Below are 19,071 nucleotides of genomic sequence, written 5' to 3'. Positions count from 1 at the left end.
ATGAACAAACAGTCACATAATTCTGTTAAGCAACCAGCCAACCAATCCAAAGAAGGTTTATATTCCCCTGGAGCCTCTCCTGGCCTCATGATACTGGGTAAAGGTATGATTTACAGATTTACATGAAAATTAGATTTTTTTTTTGCTTTGATGTGAGATAAAAACTCAAATCCAAAACTAAATATATTGCATACATATTAAATAGCTAATTTATTTATTTATTTATTTTTTAGATAGAGTTTTGCTCTTTGTTGCCCAGGCTGGAGTGCAATGGCATGATCTCGGCTCACTGCTACCTCCGCCTCCTGGGTTCAAGCGATTCTCCTGCCTCAGCCTCCCGAGTAGCTGGGATTATAGGCATGCACCATCACGCCTGGCTAATTTTGTATTTTTAGTAGAGATGGGGTTTTGCCATGTTGGTCAGGCTGGTCTTGAACTCCTGACCTTAGGTGATCTGCCCGCCTCAGACTCCCAAAGTGCTGGGATTACAGGCGTGAGCCACCGTGCCTGGCTTAAATAGCTAAATTTTAAACCGTCCCAAGAGGAGCAAAGCAAGTTGAAAAACTGAATTACTAACAGATAAGCCAAGCATGCGAATCTGTATTATGTAGGCTTTAAGAATTTTAGAGGTGGCCGGGTGCGGTGGCTCATGCCTATAATCCCAGCACTTTGGGAGGCCAAGGTGGGAGGATCACTTAAGCCCAAGAGTTCAAGGCCAGCCTGGGCAACATGGTGAAACCTTGTCTCTACAAAAAATACAAATATTAGCCAGGTGTGGTGGCGTGTGCCTACAGTCCAGCTGCTGGAGAGGCTGAGGTGGGAGGATCACTTGAGCATGGGAGTTCAAGGCTGCAGTGAGCTGTGATTGTGCCACTCCACTCCAGCCTGGTGACAGAATGAAATCCTGTCTCAAAAAAAAAAAAGGAAAAAATAAATAAATTTAGAGATATAAATAAATGCTTCAGTTCTATCCTGCATATTGGTGTAGTCCAATAGAAACGTAAGAGCCGGCTGGGCATGGTGGCTCATGCCTGTAATCCTAGCACTTTGGGAGGCCGAGGTGGGTGGATCACCTGAGGTCAGAAGTTCGAGAGCAGCCTGGCCAACATGGTGAAATCCCATCTCTACTAAAAATATAAAAATTAGCTGGGCGTGATGGCACATGACTGTAATCGCAGCTACTCAGGAAGCTAAGGCAGAAGAATCGCTTGAACCTGGGAGGCGGAGGTTGCAGTGAGCTGAGATCGCACCCCTTCACTCCAGCCTGGGTGAAAGAGCGAGACTCCAACCCCTATAAGAAAAAAAAAGAAAGAAAGAAATATATATGAGAGCTACTTGTGTACTTAACATCATTTTACTAGCAGCCATGTTAAAAGAAATCAAACAGATAAAATTAATTTTTACCAATATATTTAACCTAATAAATGTCAAATATTATTTCAACATGTAATCGATATAAAAATGAGCTGACTGCACCACTGTACTCCAGCTTGGGTGACAGAGCAAGACTATGCCTCTAAAAAAATTTTTTTTTTATTATTTATTTTTAAAATTTTATCTTCTTAATTTTTTTTTTTGAAAAAGAGATGCGGGCTGGGTGTGGTGGCTCCCACCTATAATCCCAGCACTCCGGGAGGCCAAGCAGGTGGATCCCTTGAGTTCAAGAGTTTGAGACCAGCCTGGGCAACATGGTGAGACCTTGTCTCTACTAAAAATACAAAAATTAGCCAGGCTTGGTGGCGCGTGCCTGCAGTCCCAGCTACTTGGGGCACTGAGGCAGGGGAATCGCTGGAGCCCAAGAGGTCAAGGCTACAGTGAGCCATGTTTGCACCACTGCACTCCAGCCCTCCAGCCAGGGTAAAAGAGTGAGACTCTGTCTCTGAAAAAAAGAGAGACACGTGGTCTCACTATGTTGCCTAGGCTGGTCTCAAACTCCTGGGGCTCAAATAATCCTCCTGCCTTGGCCTCTTAAAGTGCTGGGATTACAAGTGTGAGCCACCAAGCCTGGAGTAAAAAAATATAAAAATCATTAATAAATTTCTGTTTTGTATGAAGTTTTCAAAATCTGATGTGTAATTTATTTTACATTTACAACACTCCTTAATGCAAACAGTTCAGGAGCTCAACAGCCACATCTGACTAGTGGCTACTGTATGAGTGTAGCTTTATACAGTATACATATATGGGGCTTTTTGTTTGTTTGTTTGTTTGTTTGAGATGGAGTCTTGCTCTGTCGCCCAGGCTACAGTGCAGTGGTGCGAATTTGGCTCACTGCAACCTCTGCCTCCTGGCCAACACGGTGTCTCTACCTAACATACAAAAATTAGATGGCCTCTTGGGTTCAAGCAATTCTCCTGTCTCACCTTCCAGAGTGGCTGGGATTATGGGTTGCCTCAACCTCCTGGGCTCAAGCAATCTTCTCACCTCAGCCTCCAAGTAGCTAGGACTACAGGTGTGTGCCACCACGCCTGGCTAATTTTTAAATTTTTTTGTAGAGACGGAGTCTCACTATGTTGCCAAGGCTGGTCTCAAATTCCTGGGCTCAAGTGATCCTTCCACCTCAGTCTCCCCAAGTACTGGATTAAAGGCAGGAACTACCGCATCCAGCCAGACTTACATCTATTTCAAAAATAGATGAAAATTTAATATTTCATGAATTTATATGTATTTAATTTTTTTCTTCAACAAGGGTATCTTGATATTTCATGTATGTATACATCATTTCAATATTTTACAGGACAAAATTTATTAGAGGCTGAAAATTAAGATTACCCATAATTCCACCAGGTGATTAAGAAACTTAATTTTTCAGTGTTCTAATGCAGTCCTAATCCATTTGCACACACAACTTTTATATAAGGAATGAATGTCACATACACACAGTTTGGTTTGTTTTTTCTACTTACAAGCATTTTTATAATCCTTATAATTATCACCTTTAATGGTAATAATTCTATCAATATTATATACAATAATTACCAACCTATTTTCACACTAATAGTTATGTATTTTAAATAGTTCAAAAAGTGAAGCTTAGTATAGCCATTTAACAGAATATATTATTTATAGGAACTATAAAGACTAAGTATCCACATAAAAAATAATTTTGTCCCACTAAAATTACAGCTAAGTAAAAAGGCGTGCATGTCTATATACAAGGCCTAGAAGGGACTCTGGAAAAGTAAAAACTGATTTGAGGGGCAGAAATTTACTTTTATTTTAATTGATATTAATGTTATGATGATTTCACCTGGAACATAAGAGGCATTCAATAAATATGTTTTGAGAAAGGGAAAAATATGATTAAAGAAGAATTCACGTAACATCCTCAGACCTTGAGTGAGTGTGTGTGCGTGTAAGAAACAAAGAGAAATCAACATCATTACTTCAGAAAATTATTTCTAAGTATTTCAGAGTTTTTTGTTGAACATTTCTCACTTTAAAAGCAGGCAAAATGGATGTTAATCTCCCAGATGCGACCAGAACAACCACCAAAACATTATCTCCCCAAGCCCAGGGCAGAAGACCAAAGCTCTCCCTTTACAGATTCTGCCCACACATGTTTAAAAATTGTGAATTTCCTTGGGATTGGTAACACATCAAGTCTTATCACTGACTTGTGCATTCTAATGACTGAGCTTTTTAGATCCTTTCTTGAAAGCAGCTTCATTCCTTTCTCCATTCTTTCATTAACCTTCACAAGATGCCCAAGGCCAGCTTTATTACTGAGTAATAAACGATACATAAATTTGTATTTTAAAAAGCATAAAAAGATAGTATGTGTATTTAGATGAGATACTGGCCTTCACTTTCAAGGATTTACAACAGAAAAATGCTGGCTGTGTCTCAGCTGGTTCTTCAGTGTTAAATGTTACCCTTTGACAAAGGTAACAGTACTGGTTAATTTTAATTTACCTTTTGGAGTGATCAATCTTTATCTCATAAAGTATGACATATTGAAAGGATCCAAAGAACTCATGGAGAGAATAACAGGGAAAAACGTGAATAAAAACATACCTGTCTTTCATTAATTGATAGAGGTTTTCTTTCATATATTCAAATATAAAATAAAGATGGTCATTTTCTCTGATAACTTCTTTCAATTTAATAACATTGGCATGATTAAGTTTCTTCAGAGACTGAAAAATAACAAATATGCATTAAAATTTCTTAAAAAAAAAACAACAGAATTTGGCAAAATTGCATCAATGCTAAGTATGATAATTACCTTATGTAATTTTCCATTTCTCCTGGGTTCATTAATTACATTTTAATATCTACATAATTGCTTTAAGTAATGAACGTTAAGTGCAAACAATAAATCAAGCCAACAATAGCTATTAAACATTTCAATCTGTTACATTTTTCCCTTGGTTTATAAGTAGGTCTAACTTTTGTCTGACTTAACCATGCAAAGGTATCCAAAATTATATCCAAGTCTTTAAGCATAAAATCTAAGGAAATGGTATGTAGTAATTTAAAAAGTTGTCCTTGGTGGCTGAGCGTGGTGGCTCACACCTGCTATCCCAGCACTTTGGAAGGCTGAGGTGGGCAGATCACCTGAGGTCAGGAGTTCGAGACCAGCCTGGCCAACATGGTGAAACCTTGCCTCTACTAAAAATACAAAAATTCGCTGGGCATGGTGACACACACCTGTAGTCCCAGCTACTTGGGAAGCTGAGGCAGGAGAATCACTTGAACCCAAAAGGCGGAGGTTGCAGTGAGCCGAGATCACGCCACTGCACTCCAGCCTGGGTGACAGAGTAAGACTCTGTCTCAAAAAAAAGTTGTCTTTGCATAATATGATTTTAAGATGCTCTTTTAAAAGTGAAAGTGAATTTTCAAATGTGAGGATATAATTATATGCTGTTCTCCACTGACATCAGAACCAGAAGAAATGAGAAATTAATTTAGGAATATAAAGGAAAAACAAATACAATTATCTTCAGAATGCTTCCCACAGAGAATAAGATAATCTTAACTACTATCCTCAGGTAGCGTTAAGACCTTCTAGGTTCTTTTCATCTTTAGGATTTTACCTTAACTTCTCTCAAGTTCATGCATTCATCCCAAGAATAGAATTTTCTCTTCATCCTAAAATAAATTAGGGAAAATTTAATGTTCAGGGATTGAGGATTCAAAGACACACATTGCACTGTTGGCTTTCTTACTCCAGTATTGGTTCACTTTGGGTGAGCTATCTCTCCCTTTCCTCATCCTTACAAGGAAATCACCTCCTATGCCTCAAGGCTACTTGGCAGGCCTACGTCACATCCAAAATTCAGCTTTAATGCCAAAGTGAAAAAATTACCATTAATCTTCTTTTCTGGGTGAGTTTTTAACATTTCTCTAATCAGTTTAATTGTGCCTTTCTTAAAGGGTCCTTTTCAAGTTTCTCTCTTTTTAGAACTTAAGAGATAAATATAAAACACTATACTTCAGAGGGAGTTAGGGAAAGAAATCACAAATTCTGAGCAAATTTAGTAAAATAATTCGATCTGATAACCTGCATATCATTACATCAGCTTTAGACAAGAGGCCCATAAAGTTAAAGGTCTCCCTACTTAAATGATTTAAGTCGGCAAAAATTCAGAAGTAACTATAAACGTTAGAAATGGCTTTCTTGGCTGGGAGTGGTGGCTCACGCCTGTAATCCCAGCACTTTGGGAGGTTGAGGCGGGCGGATCACAAGGTCAGGAGTCCAAGACCATCCTGCCTAACATGGTGAACCCCCGTCTCTACTAAAAATACAAAACAATTAGCTGGGCGTGCTGGCAGGCGCCTGTAGTCCCAGCTACTTGGGAGGCTGAGGCAGGAGAATCGCTTGAACCCAGGAGGCAGACGTTGTAGTGAGCCGAGATTGCGCCACTGCACTCCAGCCTGGGTGACAGATGAGAAATGGCTTTCCTGAATTTTGTTCTTTACTTCCCCTCTTTCATCCCAGTGTTGGTTTCTATTAGAGATAAATATACCAAAAGCGTATTTAGGGTAAAAAGTATTTCCACTGTATACGCTAGTTAGTTGTTGTGTTTTTATATGAACACGTGTCTTTACATGAACAGATTTTTAGTCACAGTACAAAACAAGGGATAAAAAACAGGATTCATGGCTTGGTGGGGTAGCTCACGCCTGTCATCCCAGCACTTTGGGAGGCTGAGGCGGGCAGATCACGAGGTCAGGAGATCGAGACCATCCTGGCTAACACGGTGAAACCCCATCTCTACTAAAAATACAAAAAATTAGCCAGGCATGGTGGCAGGCGCCTGTAGTCCCAGCTACTTGGGAGGCTGAGGCAGGAGAATGGCGTGAACCCGCGAGGCGGAGCTTGCAGTGAGCTGAGATCATGCCACTGCACTCTAGCCTGGGCGACAGAGCGAGATACCATCTCAAAAAAAAAAAAAAAAAAAAAACAAACAGGATTCATATTCTAAAAAATGTTTCTTCAGGTATGGGAATTATAAGTCTGGGCTGTGAAAAAGAAAAACCAAATATGCCATGCTGCTTTCATTTAGTATTATAATCTCCTATCCAGATGTTCCAGAAGATCCTTGGGAAGCTTAGCCTTGTCTTTATTAATTACAATAATCCTTATGACCCAGAGGCTCTATGGGGGTATAATACACAGGTGAGGAAATGAGTAAAAATTGGCAGCACAACATCACAGCCAAGAACAGAGGCTGTGGAACCGCACTGCCTGGATTCAAATCCTTGCCCAGTCACTCACCATATGACTTTGGACAAGTCACCTAATGACCTGTCTGTGCCTCAAATTCCTTAGCTAGCCATACAGTAGAAACTACTGCATAAGAAAAGCGTCTTGCAAACTGCTTAGTTCAGGACTCAACAACTACTAGATGTCTTCATGTTTACCAATATCTATGATTGACTATAAGACGAAATAAAGGACAACACTGAGACGACATAAAGGGCATCACTGCTATTATTTCTAAAATATCCTTAGTGAATCAGAATTTCACTCGCAGTTACTCAGGTACTAGATATTTATGAAGAAGTGTGATGAAATGGGGGTTTACTAGCTTATTAAAAGATACTTTTCAGTACTATAGATTTATAAAATGTCTTGCTAAAATGTAAAATGTAAATCTAGCACAATGATGAATTTAAAATAAAACAGAAGCCAATTCAAATACAGCTATAAAAGAAAAGTTGATTAATGAAATGATCACATCCATGTGAAACTGCACATACAATCTGCTATGATTTTTTCTTTTTTTTTTTTTTTTTTGAGACATGGTCTCATTCTGTCACCCAAATTGGAGTGCAGTGGCCTGATCATGGCTCACTGTAGCCTTGACCTCCTGGGCTCAGGTGATCCTCCCACCTCTGCCTCCTGGGTAGCTGGGACTATAGGTACATGCCACCACGCTCAGCAAATTTTTGTATTTTTTGTAGAGATGGGGTTTCACCATGTTGCTCATGCTAGTCTCAAACTCCTGGGCTCAAGCAATCCGCCCACCTCGGCCTCTCAAAGTGTTGGGATTACAAGCGTGAGCCACCACACCCAGCCTGCTATGCTTCTTGAAACGTAATTTCAGAATTTTATTTTATTTTTGAGATGGAGTCTCGCTCTGTCACCCAGGCTGGAGTGCAATGGCACGATCTCGGCTCACTGTAACCTCTGCCTCCCAGGTTCAAGCGATTCTCCTACCTCAGCCTCCCAAGTAGCTGGGACAACAGGTGTGTGACACCATGCCCGGCTAATTTTTGTATTTTTAGTACAGATGCGGTTTTGCCATGTTGGGCAGGCTGGTCTCGAATTCCTGACCTCAGGTAATCCGCCCACCTTGGCCTCCCAAAGTGCTGGGATTACAGGCATGAGCCACCACTCCAGGTCCAGAATTTTAAAAGTATCCAATCTTTTAGAAGCCAAATAAAAATATGTTCAAGTTACTTTTCAAGGTTCAGTGATAATTGAAACTTTCATTCTACCTGTAAAATCTGCACTCTCACTGGGCATGCTGGTGTGCGCCTGTAGTCCCAGCTACTCCGGAGGCTGAGGCAGGCGGACTGCTTGAGCTCAAAAGTTAGAGGCTGTAGTGCGCTATAACCGAGCCTGCGAATAGCCACTGCACTCCAGCCTGGGCAACACAGGGAGACTTTGTATCTAAAAAAAAAAATCTGAGGCCAGGTGCGGTGGCTCACACCTGTAATCCCAGAACTTTGGGAGGCCAAGGCGGGCGGATCACAAGGTCAGGAGATGGAGACCCTCCTGGGTAACAGGGTGAAACCCCATCTCTACTGAAAATACAAAAAATTAGCCGGGCGTGGTGGCGGGTACCTGCAGTCCCAGCTACTTGGGAGACTGAGGCAGGAGAATGGCGTGAACTCGGGAGGGGGAGCTTGCAGTGAGCTGAGATCATGCCACTGCACTCCAGCCGGGGCAACAGAGCGAGAATCCATCTCAAAAAAATGCTGGCCGGGCGGATCACCTGAGGCCGGGAGTTCAAGACCAGCCTGACCAACATGGAGAAACCCCGTCTCGACTAAAAATACAAAAATTAGCTGGGCGTGGTGGCGCATACCTATAATCCTAGCTACTTGGGAGACTGAGGCAAGAGAATCGCTTGAACCTGGGAGGCAGAAGTTGCAGTGAGCCGAGATCGCGCCATTTCACTCCAGCCTGAGCAACAAGAGCGAAACTCCGTCTCAAAAAAAAAAAAAAAATCTGTATTATCTTCATCCATCCAGATGTACTCTCTTCATCTCTTCTTCTTTCCAGCAATTACCACTTCTCAGCAGTACTTCTCTAAGGCAATGCATGTATCTATTTACAACAAATACATAAGTTTCCTTGCAAAATGATTATCCCAAAGGTAAACCAATTGCTTAGAATAGCCAAGAAAATGCATTTCCTTTTAGGTTCCTTGCCATCTTTTGTCATGTATTAATTCGTCAATATCCACTCCATGCCAGGGCAATGAACAAGTAAGAGATGGTACCATGGTGTTCCCATCAGACACAGGAAATCAACTTCAGAAATAGAACTACCTCTCAAGTTCTTAAAGGGCAGAGGGCTTAATAGACATTTATTAACTTAATGAAGTAAGGGAATCTTTCTACCATCCTCTAACATAAAGTATATAACTTTTTTTTAAAAAATGGCAGCAGAAAAGACAAGATTTCAGTGATGTAAATTAAAATTCCTTAGAGGAAACATTCAAAAAGGAACCTCTTATTTTGTTCAGTGTAGTGTTCTCCCAACTTCTAACCATTCCCCCTCCAACACATCCTAGCCAGTTTTGACTGCATTTCTAGACCGCTCAAAAGGTTTGCCTGCTGAATTAAGCACAGACTTTCTTCTCCATGTTCACATTAGCAGATTACACCACCCTGTCCATCATTTACCAACTGCCACGCCATGCCCTTGCTTCTTCAGGCCAACTCCGGAAAAGCAGAGGGCTAGAATTCAGCTTCTTCTCTGCTTCTCAACGTAATTCTGAACTTGTTTAATTCCTACTTGTTAAATTCCATATGGAACTTGTCTAATTCCAACAGAAACCCCCACTCCCAGCCCCCAACACCAGCTCTTGTTTAAAAGGTTTTTAGAATGAAAACACTTTCTTCCAGGTAATCAATTTCAAGGGGACACATTTACTGCCCACTCTGAAAATTAAGAATAAGCAGCTCTTCTTCAGCTACTCCACAAAATGTATTCAATGTAGAATTTATTTATTATTTATTTATTTATTTTGAGACAGAGTCTCACTCTGTTGCCCGGGCTGGAGTGCAGTGGTGTGATCTCGGCTTACTGCAACCTCTGCCTCCTGGGTTCAAGTGATTCTCCTGCCTCAGCCTCCTGAGTAGCTGGGATTACAGGCACACGCCACCACACCCGGCTAATTTTTGTATTTTTAGTAGAGATGTGGTTTCACCATGTTGGCCAGGCTGGTCTCGAACTCCTGACCTCAAGTGATCCGCCCAACTTGGCCTCCCAAAGTGCTGGGATTACAGGCCACCACACCTGGCCTGGAATTTATTTTTAATTTTAGGGGAAAAGTATCAATGGATCTTAAAGTGTTACCTAACAAGTTACACCTAGAATATTTATGGCCTAAATTGGAAATGCCTAAAATTTTATATCACCAAGCAAAAGATTGATCAGATATTATGGGATGTGAATTGTTTTGGTAACAAACAAAAAAAAAATGAGAAGGGAGAATGAGGACTCTAATATCTGTAATTTTCAGGTAAAGTTTATCCCTCTATATCAGGCTTTAAAGAGATGGCAAAGCCTGCTTGTATGACTCTTGTAGATAACATAACTATCTCGTTCAGACTTGAGGAGTAACGGCTATAGGGAATATTCAGTGTAGGTTAAACTGATAACCCTGCCAGTGGCCTGGCTTCACAGTTGCTTAACTCCTAAGAGATGTTCACCTCTGTCCTACCACAGTTACTCATAAACTCCTTGTTATAAGGAACGGTCCTACTGTCCAAGACCTAACAACCTTTCCAACTTCAGACTCGTGATCATAACCTCCTATCCTTTTCACCGTCGCTACCCTCAAAACTTCTTTATACAACCTCTTTCTTGTTCAACTTGTGGCTAATCCTACAACCACCTGCGTGGCATGGTTTGCCTCCTCATCCAGCTTGGCCCTACCATCAGCCTTTCACCCACTATACTCTCAAGATCACACACACGTTCTGAACATCCCCTTCTCCCACCGTTCCACCGCTCCTGCCTTGTCATCCTCCAGTCTCCCCTCTCCATACAGATGGGTGGAGGTGGAAAGAAAAGTCATGAAAATGCTCCCAGCAGCACCAGTTTCACATTCATCCCATGTAATTTCAGGCGGACTCTTCCTGACACTGGGCAACCCTTCTGTGGCTTTCTTAGCAACTCAGTAACTCATCCTTCACAACTCTCCAAAGCTCCATGCCTCCACTGCCGTACTTCCCGCTACTCCTTGTCCCACTGCGGTCTGGCTTCCACTATTCCACTGGAACAGTGCTCACCACGGCCGCCAGTTATGTCATATTCCCCAAACCCAAGGAACACCACAGCCAATGATATTGTTGAAATATCACAAGGCCATTTCCAGCCCCTTCTGCCCCCTAATATAGAGACTGGAAGAGTAAATACCACTCTCTCAGCCTCCTTTGGAAGTAAGAGAGACCATGTGACCCACTACTAGCCAGTAAGATGTAAAGGGATGTCCTTGAGGACTTCTGGGAAAGAATTATTACTACCTGATAAAAGATGAGAAGAGTTTGCTGGTATTATTCTCCCTTCTTCCCTCCTTGAACATGGATGTAATGCCTGGAGGTGAAGTAGCCATGAGGTGGTCATTAGGTGACACATTTGAGAACAAAAACAATGCTAACCGCTCAGCATGAAAATCATAGAAAACATCTGAATTTCTTGGGTACAATGTTGAGCCGTTGAAAGAGCTCTGGAATCATCACACTCCAGACTTCTTGATATGCACTTCTGCTTCTTTAGATCTTTCCCTTGGTTTCAGATATTTTCTACATTCTCATGGTTTCTACCCTATTTCTCTGGTGGCTCCTCAGACTTTTTTGTAAGATCCTATTCCAGGGCCCATCCTTTATATGCCATGGTTTCTCAGTGCTCTAAATGAGGACCCCTTTTCTTCTCCCTCTAAAGAGTTTCAATTGCCATCTGTAGACTAACCATTCCAAATCATTAGCCTGCACCTCTGTTTTGAGACTTAAATGCAAATATTCAATTGACTAAAAGTCATCTTAAAGTCATTATGCCCCAGACTGAATTCAGCTTTCCCCCTAAGCCTGTGATTTTCTCCTCCTTGACATGGTACATGGCACCACCACTATACATTTAAGCCAGAATCCCAGGAGTTAGCCTGGACTCTTCCCCATATTTTACTCCTCCCTCTACCCTCATGCCCAGTCACCAGTTTCTATAGAGCCTGCTTCCTAAATGTCCCTTGACTGTATTCACTTACATCCATCCCCAAAGCTATTTTCCTGTCAGGTCACCACCACTTCTAACCAAGATGACTGCAATGACCTTCTAACCTCTAACCAAGATGACTGTATTGACCTTCTAACTGGCCACCCTGTTGTCCAGTCTTGACCTCTTCAATTGTCTCCACTCTTCTGCTAACCAGCCAGTTCTAAAAATTTGATCACATCAACAATTCTGTTTAAAATCCTTCATGACCTTCTAGTCCTCAAGATATACAAACTCCTTCATCTGGCTTCACGACTTCACCTGTTGGCCTCACGTCCCTCCTCTGCCCCACTCGTAATCCACGCTCCAGCCACCTACACTTCTTTCAGTTACTCAGCCCCAGTTAGGCCCTCACACACTCTCTCTTGCCTCCAGGGCTTCAGACATACTATTTCTTACTCCCTGGAGCATTTCCCCCCACAGCCCCTTTTTTAAAAAATAATTTTCTCTCATTCTTGAGGTCTCATTGACTTGGGAAGCCTTTTGTGATACTTCTCCAGTGTGGCTTATCTAGGCTCCCATAGGACCCAATATTCCCCCATCATAGGACTTAGCATACTTGATGCTGTAACTTCTTGAATCTGTTGGTCTTCCTGAGTATATTGTAAGACATCTATTTTGTCCCCATTTTGTCCTGATCATGAAACACAATAGGAGTTTAACGATTTTGTGCTAAATGAATTTTTCAATTTTCTTCAAGTCTTCCATGGGACTCCTCTTCTCATTCATTTTTGCTCCATCTTTGCCTAAGGTGGAGCACTGTCCAGCACACAGTAGATACTGCATGTGGCAGACACACAGTAAGCTGAGTAGCCGAAAGCCCTCCTTCTCTTCCTCTTCATTCACAGAGTCAGCTTTTACACAGGGATATAAAATGCTCAGCTAAGTAATCAGTTTCCGAGCCTCCCTGCAGCTAGGGGTGCCATGTGGTACACTTCTGATCAATGAGATGAAACCCGATGCATTCTGGATGGGATGTGAGAAAGCTTTTGCTTTCCCAATTAAAAAAGAGTACAGTAGGCCGGGCACAGTGGCTCACGCCTGTAATCCCAGCACTTTGGGAGGCTGAGGTTGGTGGATCACCTGAGGTCGGGAGTTCAAGACCAGCCTGACCAACATGGAGAAACCCTGTCTGTACTAAAAATGCAAGATTAGCCAGGCGTGGTGACACATGCCTGTAATCCCAGCTACTCGGGAGGCTGAGGCAGGAGAATCGCTTGAACCCGGGAGGCAGAGGTTGTGGTGAGCTGCGATCGTGCCATTGCACTCCAGCCTGGCAACAGAGCAAGACTCCATCTCAAAACAAAACAAAAGAAACACCGTATTTTTGAAGGATAAAACAAATACCACATTTTTGCCACTCAGAAAAAAATGATGAACATTTTATCATATAAAACCAGACAGTAATAACCATCTGTGGGACTGTACCCAAGACCTAACACCCCTTCTGATTCTCCTACCCTCCTCCCCAGAAGCCACAGCTATCATGGATTTTGGGTGTATCTTTCCAGGCCTTTAAAAATATTTTTATGTATGGATGTATTTGTGTATAATAAAGTATTTCTTTGTGTGAATTTACATAATCATTTAATCTACAAATGTGGGCTATTTCAGCTCATTTTGTCTAATAATACTCATTTCTTAGGTTTCTGTCTTACTGCGGTAGTGAGTATCCCCAATGCAATCCTAATGAGCAGGACTGCTAGCAGGCATTTGGGGTTTTCAAATGAATCATACTGATATTACTTCTGATATTTCACATTAATATGAATTATATAGGTTTTCATATTAATTCACATTAATATGAATTATATAGGTTTTCATATTAATTCACATTAATATGAATTATATAGGTTTTCATATTAATTCACATTAATATGAATTATATAGGTTAGGGAAGTTTCTTTTTATTCCTATTTGCTAAGAGTTTTTTGTTTGTTTGTTTTTTTAGACAGGGTCTCACTAGGTCACCTAGGCTGAAGTGCAGTAGTGGTGGCACTATCTTGGCTCACTGCAGCCTTGACCTCCTGGGCTTAAGCAATCCTCCCACCTCAGCCTCCCGAGTGGCTGGGACTACAGGTGCACACCACCATGCCCAATTAATTTTTGTATTTTCTGTAGAGGCAGGGTTTCACCATGTTGCCAAGCTGGTCTCAAACTCCTGGGCTCAAGCGATCCTCCTGCCTTGCCCTCCCGAAGTGCTGGAATTATAGGTGTGAGTCACTGCGTTCAACCAAGAGGCTTTATCATAAGTTTTTTAAGAAATCAATGTTTTTTTTTAATTAGTCAAATCACAAATGAGTACTCAATTTTATTAAGCCTATTCAATTTATTTTTCATTTCCATTATCGTATATTATATATTTACTTATCTGATGATAATGACTGTTTAAAAATATTTTATGAAGTTATTTCCTTGTACATGTAATGGTTTAGATCATAATATTTTAAAACATTTGCTAAAGTATTTAAATTTTAGATTGTCATAATTTGGTTGATGTGGTGATGTGGAGATGCGTATCGGATGAGTACGGGACTGGTTCTGGTGGAAGCCAACTGCCATGTCCTGAGGCCATTCAAACAACCGTCTGGAAAGGCCCAAGGAAGGAGCCTCTGTAAAAGGGAACTGAGGTGCCTCTTGCCAACAGCCAGTACAAATAGGCCAACCCTGTGAGTGAGTGTGATGGGTTGAACTGTGTCCCCCTAAACTCCTATATTGAAGTCCTAGCCCCCAGACTTTCATAGTGTGACAGTATCTGAAGATAGGGTCTGTAAAAAGGTAATTAAGCTTAAGTGAGGTCTTTCAGGTAGGCCCAAATCTGATATGACTGGTGTCCTTATAAGAGGAGCCTGGGCAACATGGCACGACCCCATCACTCCAAAAAAATTTTTAAAAAATTAGCCAGGTGCTGTGGTACACGCCTATTGTCCCAACTACTCTGGAGGCTGAGGCAGGAGGATGGTTCAAGCCCAGGAGTGTGAGGCTATAGTGAGCTATGTTTGTACCACCGTACTTCAGCCTGGGTGACAGAGTGATACCCTGTCTTGAAAAAAAAGAGGGGGGAAATGTGGACACAGACACACACAACAAGAAGATCATATAAAGACCTAGAGAGGATATGGCTGTCTACAAGCCAAGGAGAGAGGCCTCAGAAGAAACCAACCTGCAGATACCTTGATCTTGCACTTCTTGCCTCTAGAACTGTTAGGAAATAAATCTCTGTTGTTTAAGCCACCCAGTCTGTGGTACTTTGTTACAGCAGCCCTAGCAAACCAAGAGTGAGCCACCTTGGAAGTAGATCCTCCAGCCCCAGTCAAGCCTTCGGATGACTGCAACTTTGGCCAATTATCTGACTGCCATGAGAGAACCCAAGCCAGAACTGCCCAGCTAAGCTACTTCTAAATTCCTGACCCACAGAAACTATGTGAATTAATAAGTGTTTCTTCTTATTTTAAATCACTAAGCTTTGGGGGTATTTTGTTATGCAGCAATAGATAAAAACAGTGGATTAAAAACAAACAAATTAACAATTCTATTTCATAAGTTCAGGAATATAACATATAACATTCAGAACTCAATTTGACATTATGAATACTATCTGATTTTGAGACCTTGTTTTAAAGAAATAATAAGCCCTACTCTGCACTCAACTTTAAATGTGAAAAACAGGTCAGGAATGGTGGCTCACACCGGTAATTCCAGCACTTTGGGAGGCCAAGGTGGTTAGCTTGCTTGAGCCTGGTAGGTCAGGACTGCAGTGAGCCATGATCACACCAGTGCACCCCAGCCTGGACAACAGAGTGAGACCCCCATATCAAAAAAACACAAACAAAAACGAAAACCAACAAATAAATTTGGAAGAACATTCCAAAGATCACCTGTAGTTTTGGTCCAAATGTATTATACATATAAAAAAGGAGGCACTCATATTTTTTGGTTTATCCAGTGTAGCTAGACAAGCCAGACAATTAAAGTAATATACACGAAAAACAGCAGAATTCCTCTTTGGCAATGTTCTTTTCCAAGAATGACATTCCACATGAGCCAAATGCTATTTGATCTAAACTAGACCTCTTTCTGTGCTTGTATACATTCTTTTTTTTTTTTTTTTTTGAGATGGAGTCTCCTTCTGTCACCCAGGCTGGAGTGTAGTGGTGCAATCTCAGCCCACTGCAACCTCTGCCTCCCGGGTTGAAGCGATTCTCGTGCCTCAGCCTCCTGAGTAGCTGGGATTACATGTGTGTGCCACCATGCCTGGCTAATTTTTGTATTTTTAGTAGAGACAGGGTTTCACCATGTTGGCCAATCTGGTCTCGAACTCCTAACCTCAACCCAAAGCGCTGGGATTACAGGCATGAGCCACCGCACCCAGCCTGTGCGTGTGTGTGTGTGTGTGTGTGTGTGTGTGTGTGTATTTTTTAGATGGAGTCTTGCTGTATCACCCAGGCTGGAGTGCAGTGGCGCGATCTCAGCTCACTGCAACTTCCACCTCCTGGGTTCAAGCAATTCTCCTGCCTCAGGAGTAGCTGGGATTACAGGCGTGCGCCACCATGCCTGGCTAATTTTTGTATTTTTAGTAGAGACAGAGTTTCACCATGTTGGCCAGGCTGGTCTCAAACTCCTAACCTCATGATCCGCCCGCCTCGGCCTCCCAAAGTGCCGGGGCCTGTGCTGGTATATATTCTTAAGCAAGGACAGGAAAATAAAAAGCAGAGTTTTCAAAGGTGAAGTTGGCAGTGCCGCACACAGTACCTTTTGATGGCCACCAGCTCCCCGGATTCATTACTCTTGCCCATAAGCACACTCCCATACGTGCCGTCCCCCAACTGTCTCATGGTTGTGTATCGGTTCATCTTGGAAAAATAATGCAGCAGAAGTTGTTGATTGAAATGACTTCCTTGTTGAATATAAATTTGAACGCTTCTTAATTTTTGTTTTTGTCCTCACACTGTTGTTGCTACACTGGTGACAGGTTTGTCATCATTAAATATAGGCTCTTCCCCAAGATTACAGAGGTTCATGAGCTATAGCACGAAGGAATCTGGCAAGGAAACAGCGCTTCCATTCTTATAAACACCCTAAAGAACGAAAACAAGGATATCATGAATTTTCATTAACAAGTCTCTTCAAAAATTGTACTGGCAACTTAGAGCAATGGGAAAAATTATAAATAATATAAATACTATTGTGTTAAATATTTGTCAGTAAGTCATTTGTCTATGTAAAATGAAGTTCACATATAACTCACTGGTAATACTTGGTAAATGCCTCATTTACATGGTACTGTGCTATTTATGTTCAATAATGGCATAATGGCTTGTATGATCCTATTTTTACTAAATATAATCTATATTATTCCAAATCAGACCTTGGGAAATTGATGTCTACATTATATCCATTCTTTGAATCAATTTTTGTATTGTATTTAATTTGGCATATTATTTAAAACTGTACTACTTGTAAATTTTCTGCAGAATATAAGTACCCCAATTGGGTAAGGTAAGTATAAAGCAAACTTTTGTTTCATATGAAAGGAATAGCATTATCTTAAAATTTCGTATTCCATTTGAATAACATGCTACTTTATTTTACATCAAACTAACAAATATTTAAATACTAATTAGGATTTAGTGTCACACTAGATTCATACAAAGAAATAAGAAACATAGCCAGGCGTGGTGGCTGATGCCTGTAATCCCAGTGATTTGGGAGGCCAAGGCAGGAGGATTGTAGAGGCCAGGAGTTTGAAACCAGCCTGGGCACCATATCATGCCCTTCTTTACAAAAACTAAAAAATTAGCTGGGCTTGATGGCACGCTTGTAGTCCCAGCTACTTGGGAGACTGAGGCACGAGGATTGCTTGACCCCAGGAGTTCAAGGTTACAGTGAGCTATGATCACACCACTAAACTCCATCCTGGGTGACAGAGCAAGACTCTGTCTCTAAAGAAAAATTTTTTTTTTAATAAATAAAAAAGGGAAGTAGAGCCTGAAGATGTGACTGAAATGTTATAATCTCATAATCAAATGTGAATGAATGAGGAATTGTTTCTTATGGATGAACAAAGAAAATGTTTTATTGAGATGGAATCTATTTCTGGTAGAGATGCTATTAACACTGCTGAAAAGATAAAAAAGAATTTTTTTTTTTTTTTTTTTTGAGACAGAGTGAGACTCTGGTTGGAATGCAGTGGCACAATCTTGGCTCACTGTAACCTCCGCCTCCCGGGTTCAAGGGATTTTTGTCCCTGAGTCCTCACCCCTGTCACCATCACTCCCCCAGTAGCGGGCATTACAGGTGCCCACCCCGACCCCCAGTAGCTGGGATTACAGGTGAGTACCACCACACCTGGCTAATTTTTGTATTTTTAGTAGAGATGGGGTTTCACCATGTTGGCCAAGCTGGTCTCGAACTCCTGGCCTCAGCGATCCGCCCGCCTCGGCGGCATTACAGGCGTGAACCAGTGCCCAGTCAAGAACAAAGGATTTAGAATATTACATAAACTGAGTTGACAAAGCAGTGGCAGGATGTGAGAAGACTGACTTCAGTTTTGGAAGAAGTTCTACTGTAAGTAAAATGCTATCAAACAGTCTCACATATTACAGAGAAATCTTTTATGAAAAGTCCGTCAATGCAGCAAATATCATCGTTGTCTCATTTTGAGAAGTGGTCACAGCCATCTCAACCTCCAGCAGCCACTGTAGGGACCAGCCCCACAGGGTCGGTGGGTCTCTCCCTGTGTGTGGCGACGAGAGAGTATAGAAATAAAGACACAAGACAAAGAGATAAAAGAAAAGGCAGCTGGGCCCAGGGGACCACTACCACCGATGCGCGGAGACCGGTAGTGGCCTCGAATGTCTGGCTGCGCTGTGAGTCTTCTCCAATGATAGGTAAGGTCACATGGGTCACGTGTCCACTGGACAGGGGGCCCTTTCCTGCCTGGCAGCCGAGGCAGAGAGAGAGAGAAGACAAAGAGAAAGACAGCTTACGACATTATTTCTACATATCAGAGACTTTTAGTACTTTCACTAATTTACTACTGTTATCTAGAAGGCAGGGCCAGGTGTACAGGATGGAACAGGAAGGTGGACTAGGACCGTGACCATTGAAGC

General features: G+C 41.7%; 2 protein-coding genes across 8 annotated transcripts in view; one reads left to right on the top strand and one right to left on the bottom strand.

Annotated features, from left to right (window-relative positions):
- The window catches only part of SYCP2L (synaptonemal complex protein 2 like), a 232,546-nt gene that overhangs the window by 62,500 nt on the left and 150,975 nt on the right, over positions 1-19,071 (top strand). The window lies entirely within an intron of this gene.
- MAK (male germ cell associated kinase) overlaps positions 1-19,071 on the bottom strand; it is a 73,763-nt gene that overhangs the window by 46,710 nt on the left and 7,982 nt on the right. For all 7 annotated transcript variants that reach the window (XM_055264132.2, XM_055264137.2, XM_055264139.2 and 4 more), the window contains 3 exons: positions 16,712-17,037; positions 5,040-5,094; positions 4,018-4,139 (listed from right to left, as the gene is read on the bottom strand). In XM_055264132.2, the coding sequence (XP_055120107.1) occupies positions 4,018-4,139; positions 5,040-5,094; positions 16,712-16,812 (278 nt within the window). In that variant the 5' untranslated portion in view covers positions 16,813-17,037. The remainder of the gene's footprint in view (positions 1-4,017; positions 4,140-5,039; positions 5,095-16,711; positions 17,038-19,071) is intronic.

This window comes from Symphalangus syndactylus, chromosome 23 (genome assembly GCF_028878055.3).
Source record: "Symphalangus syndactylus isolate Jambi chromosome 23, NHGRI_mSymSyn1-v2.1_pri, whole genome shotgun sequence".
NCBI classification, from domain to species: domain Eukaryota; kingdom Metazoa; phylum Chordata; class Mammalia; order Primates; family Hylobatidae; genus Symphalangus; species Symphalangus syndactylus.
Note: the sequence above shows the minus strand (reverse complement) of the source record. Positions and strands in the feature narration are given on the sequence as shown.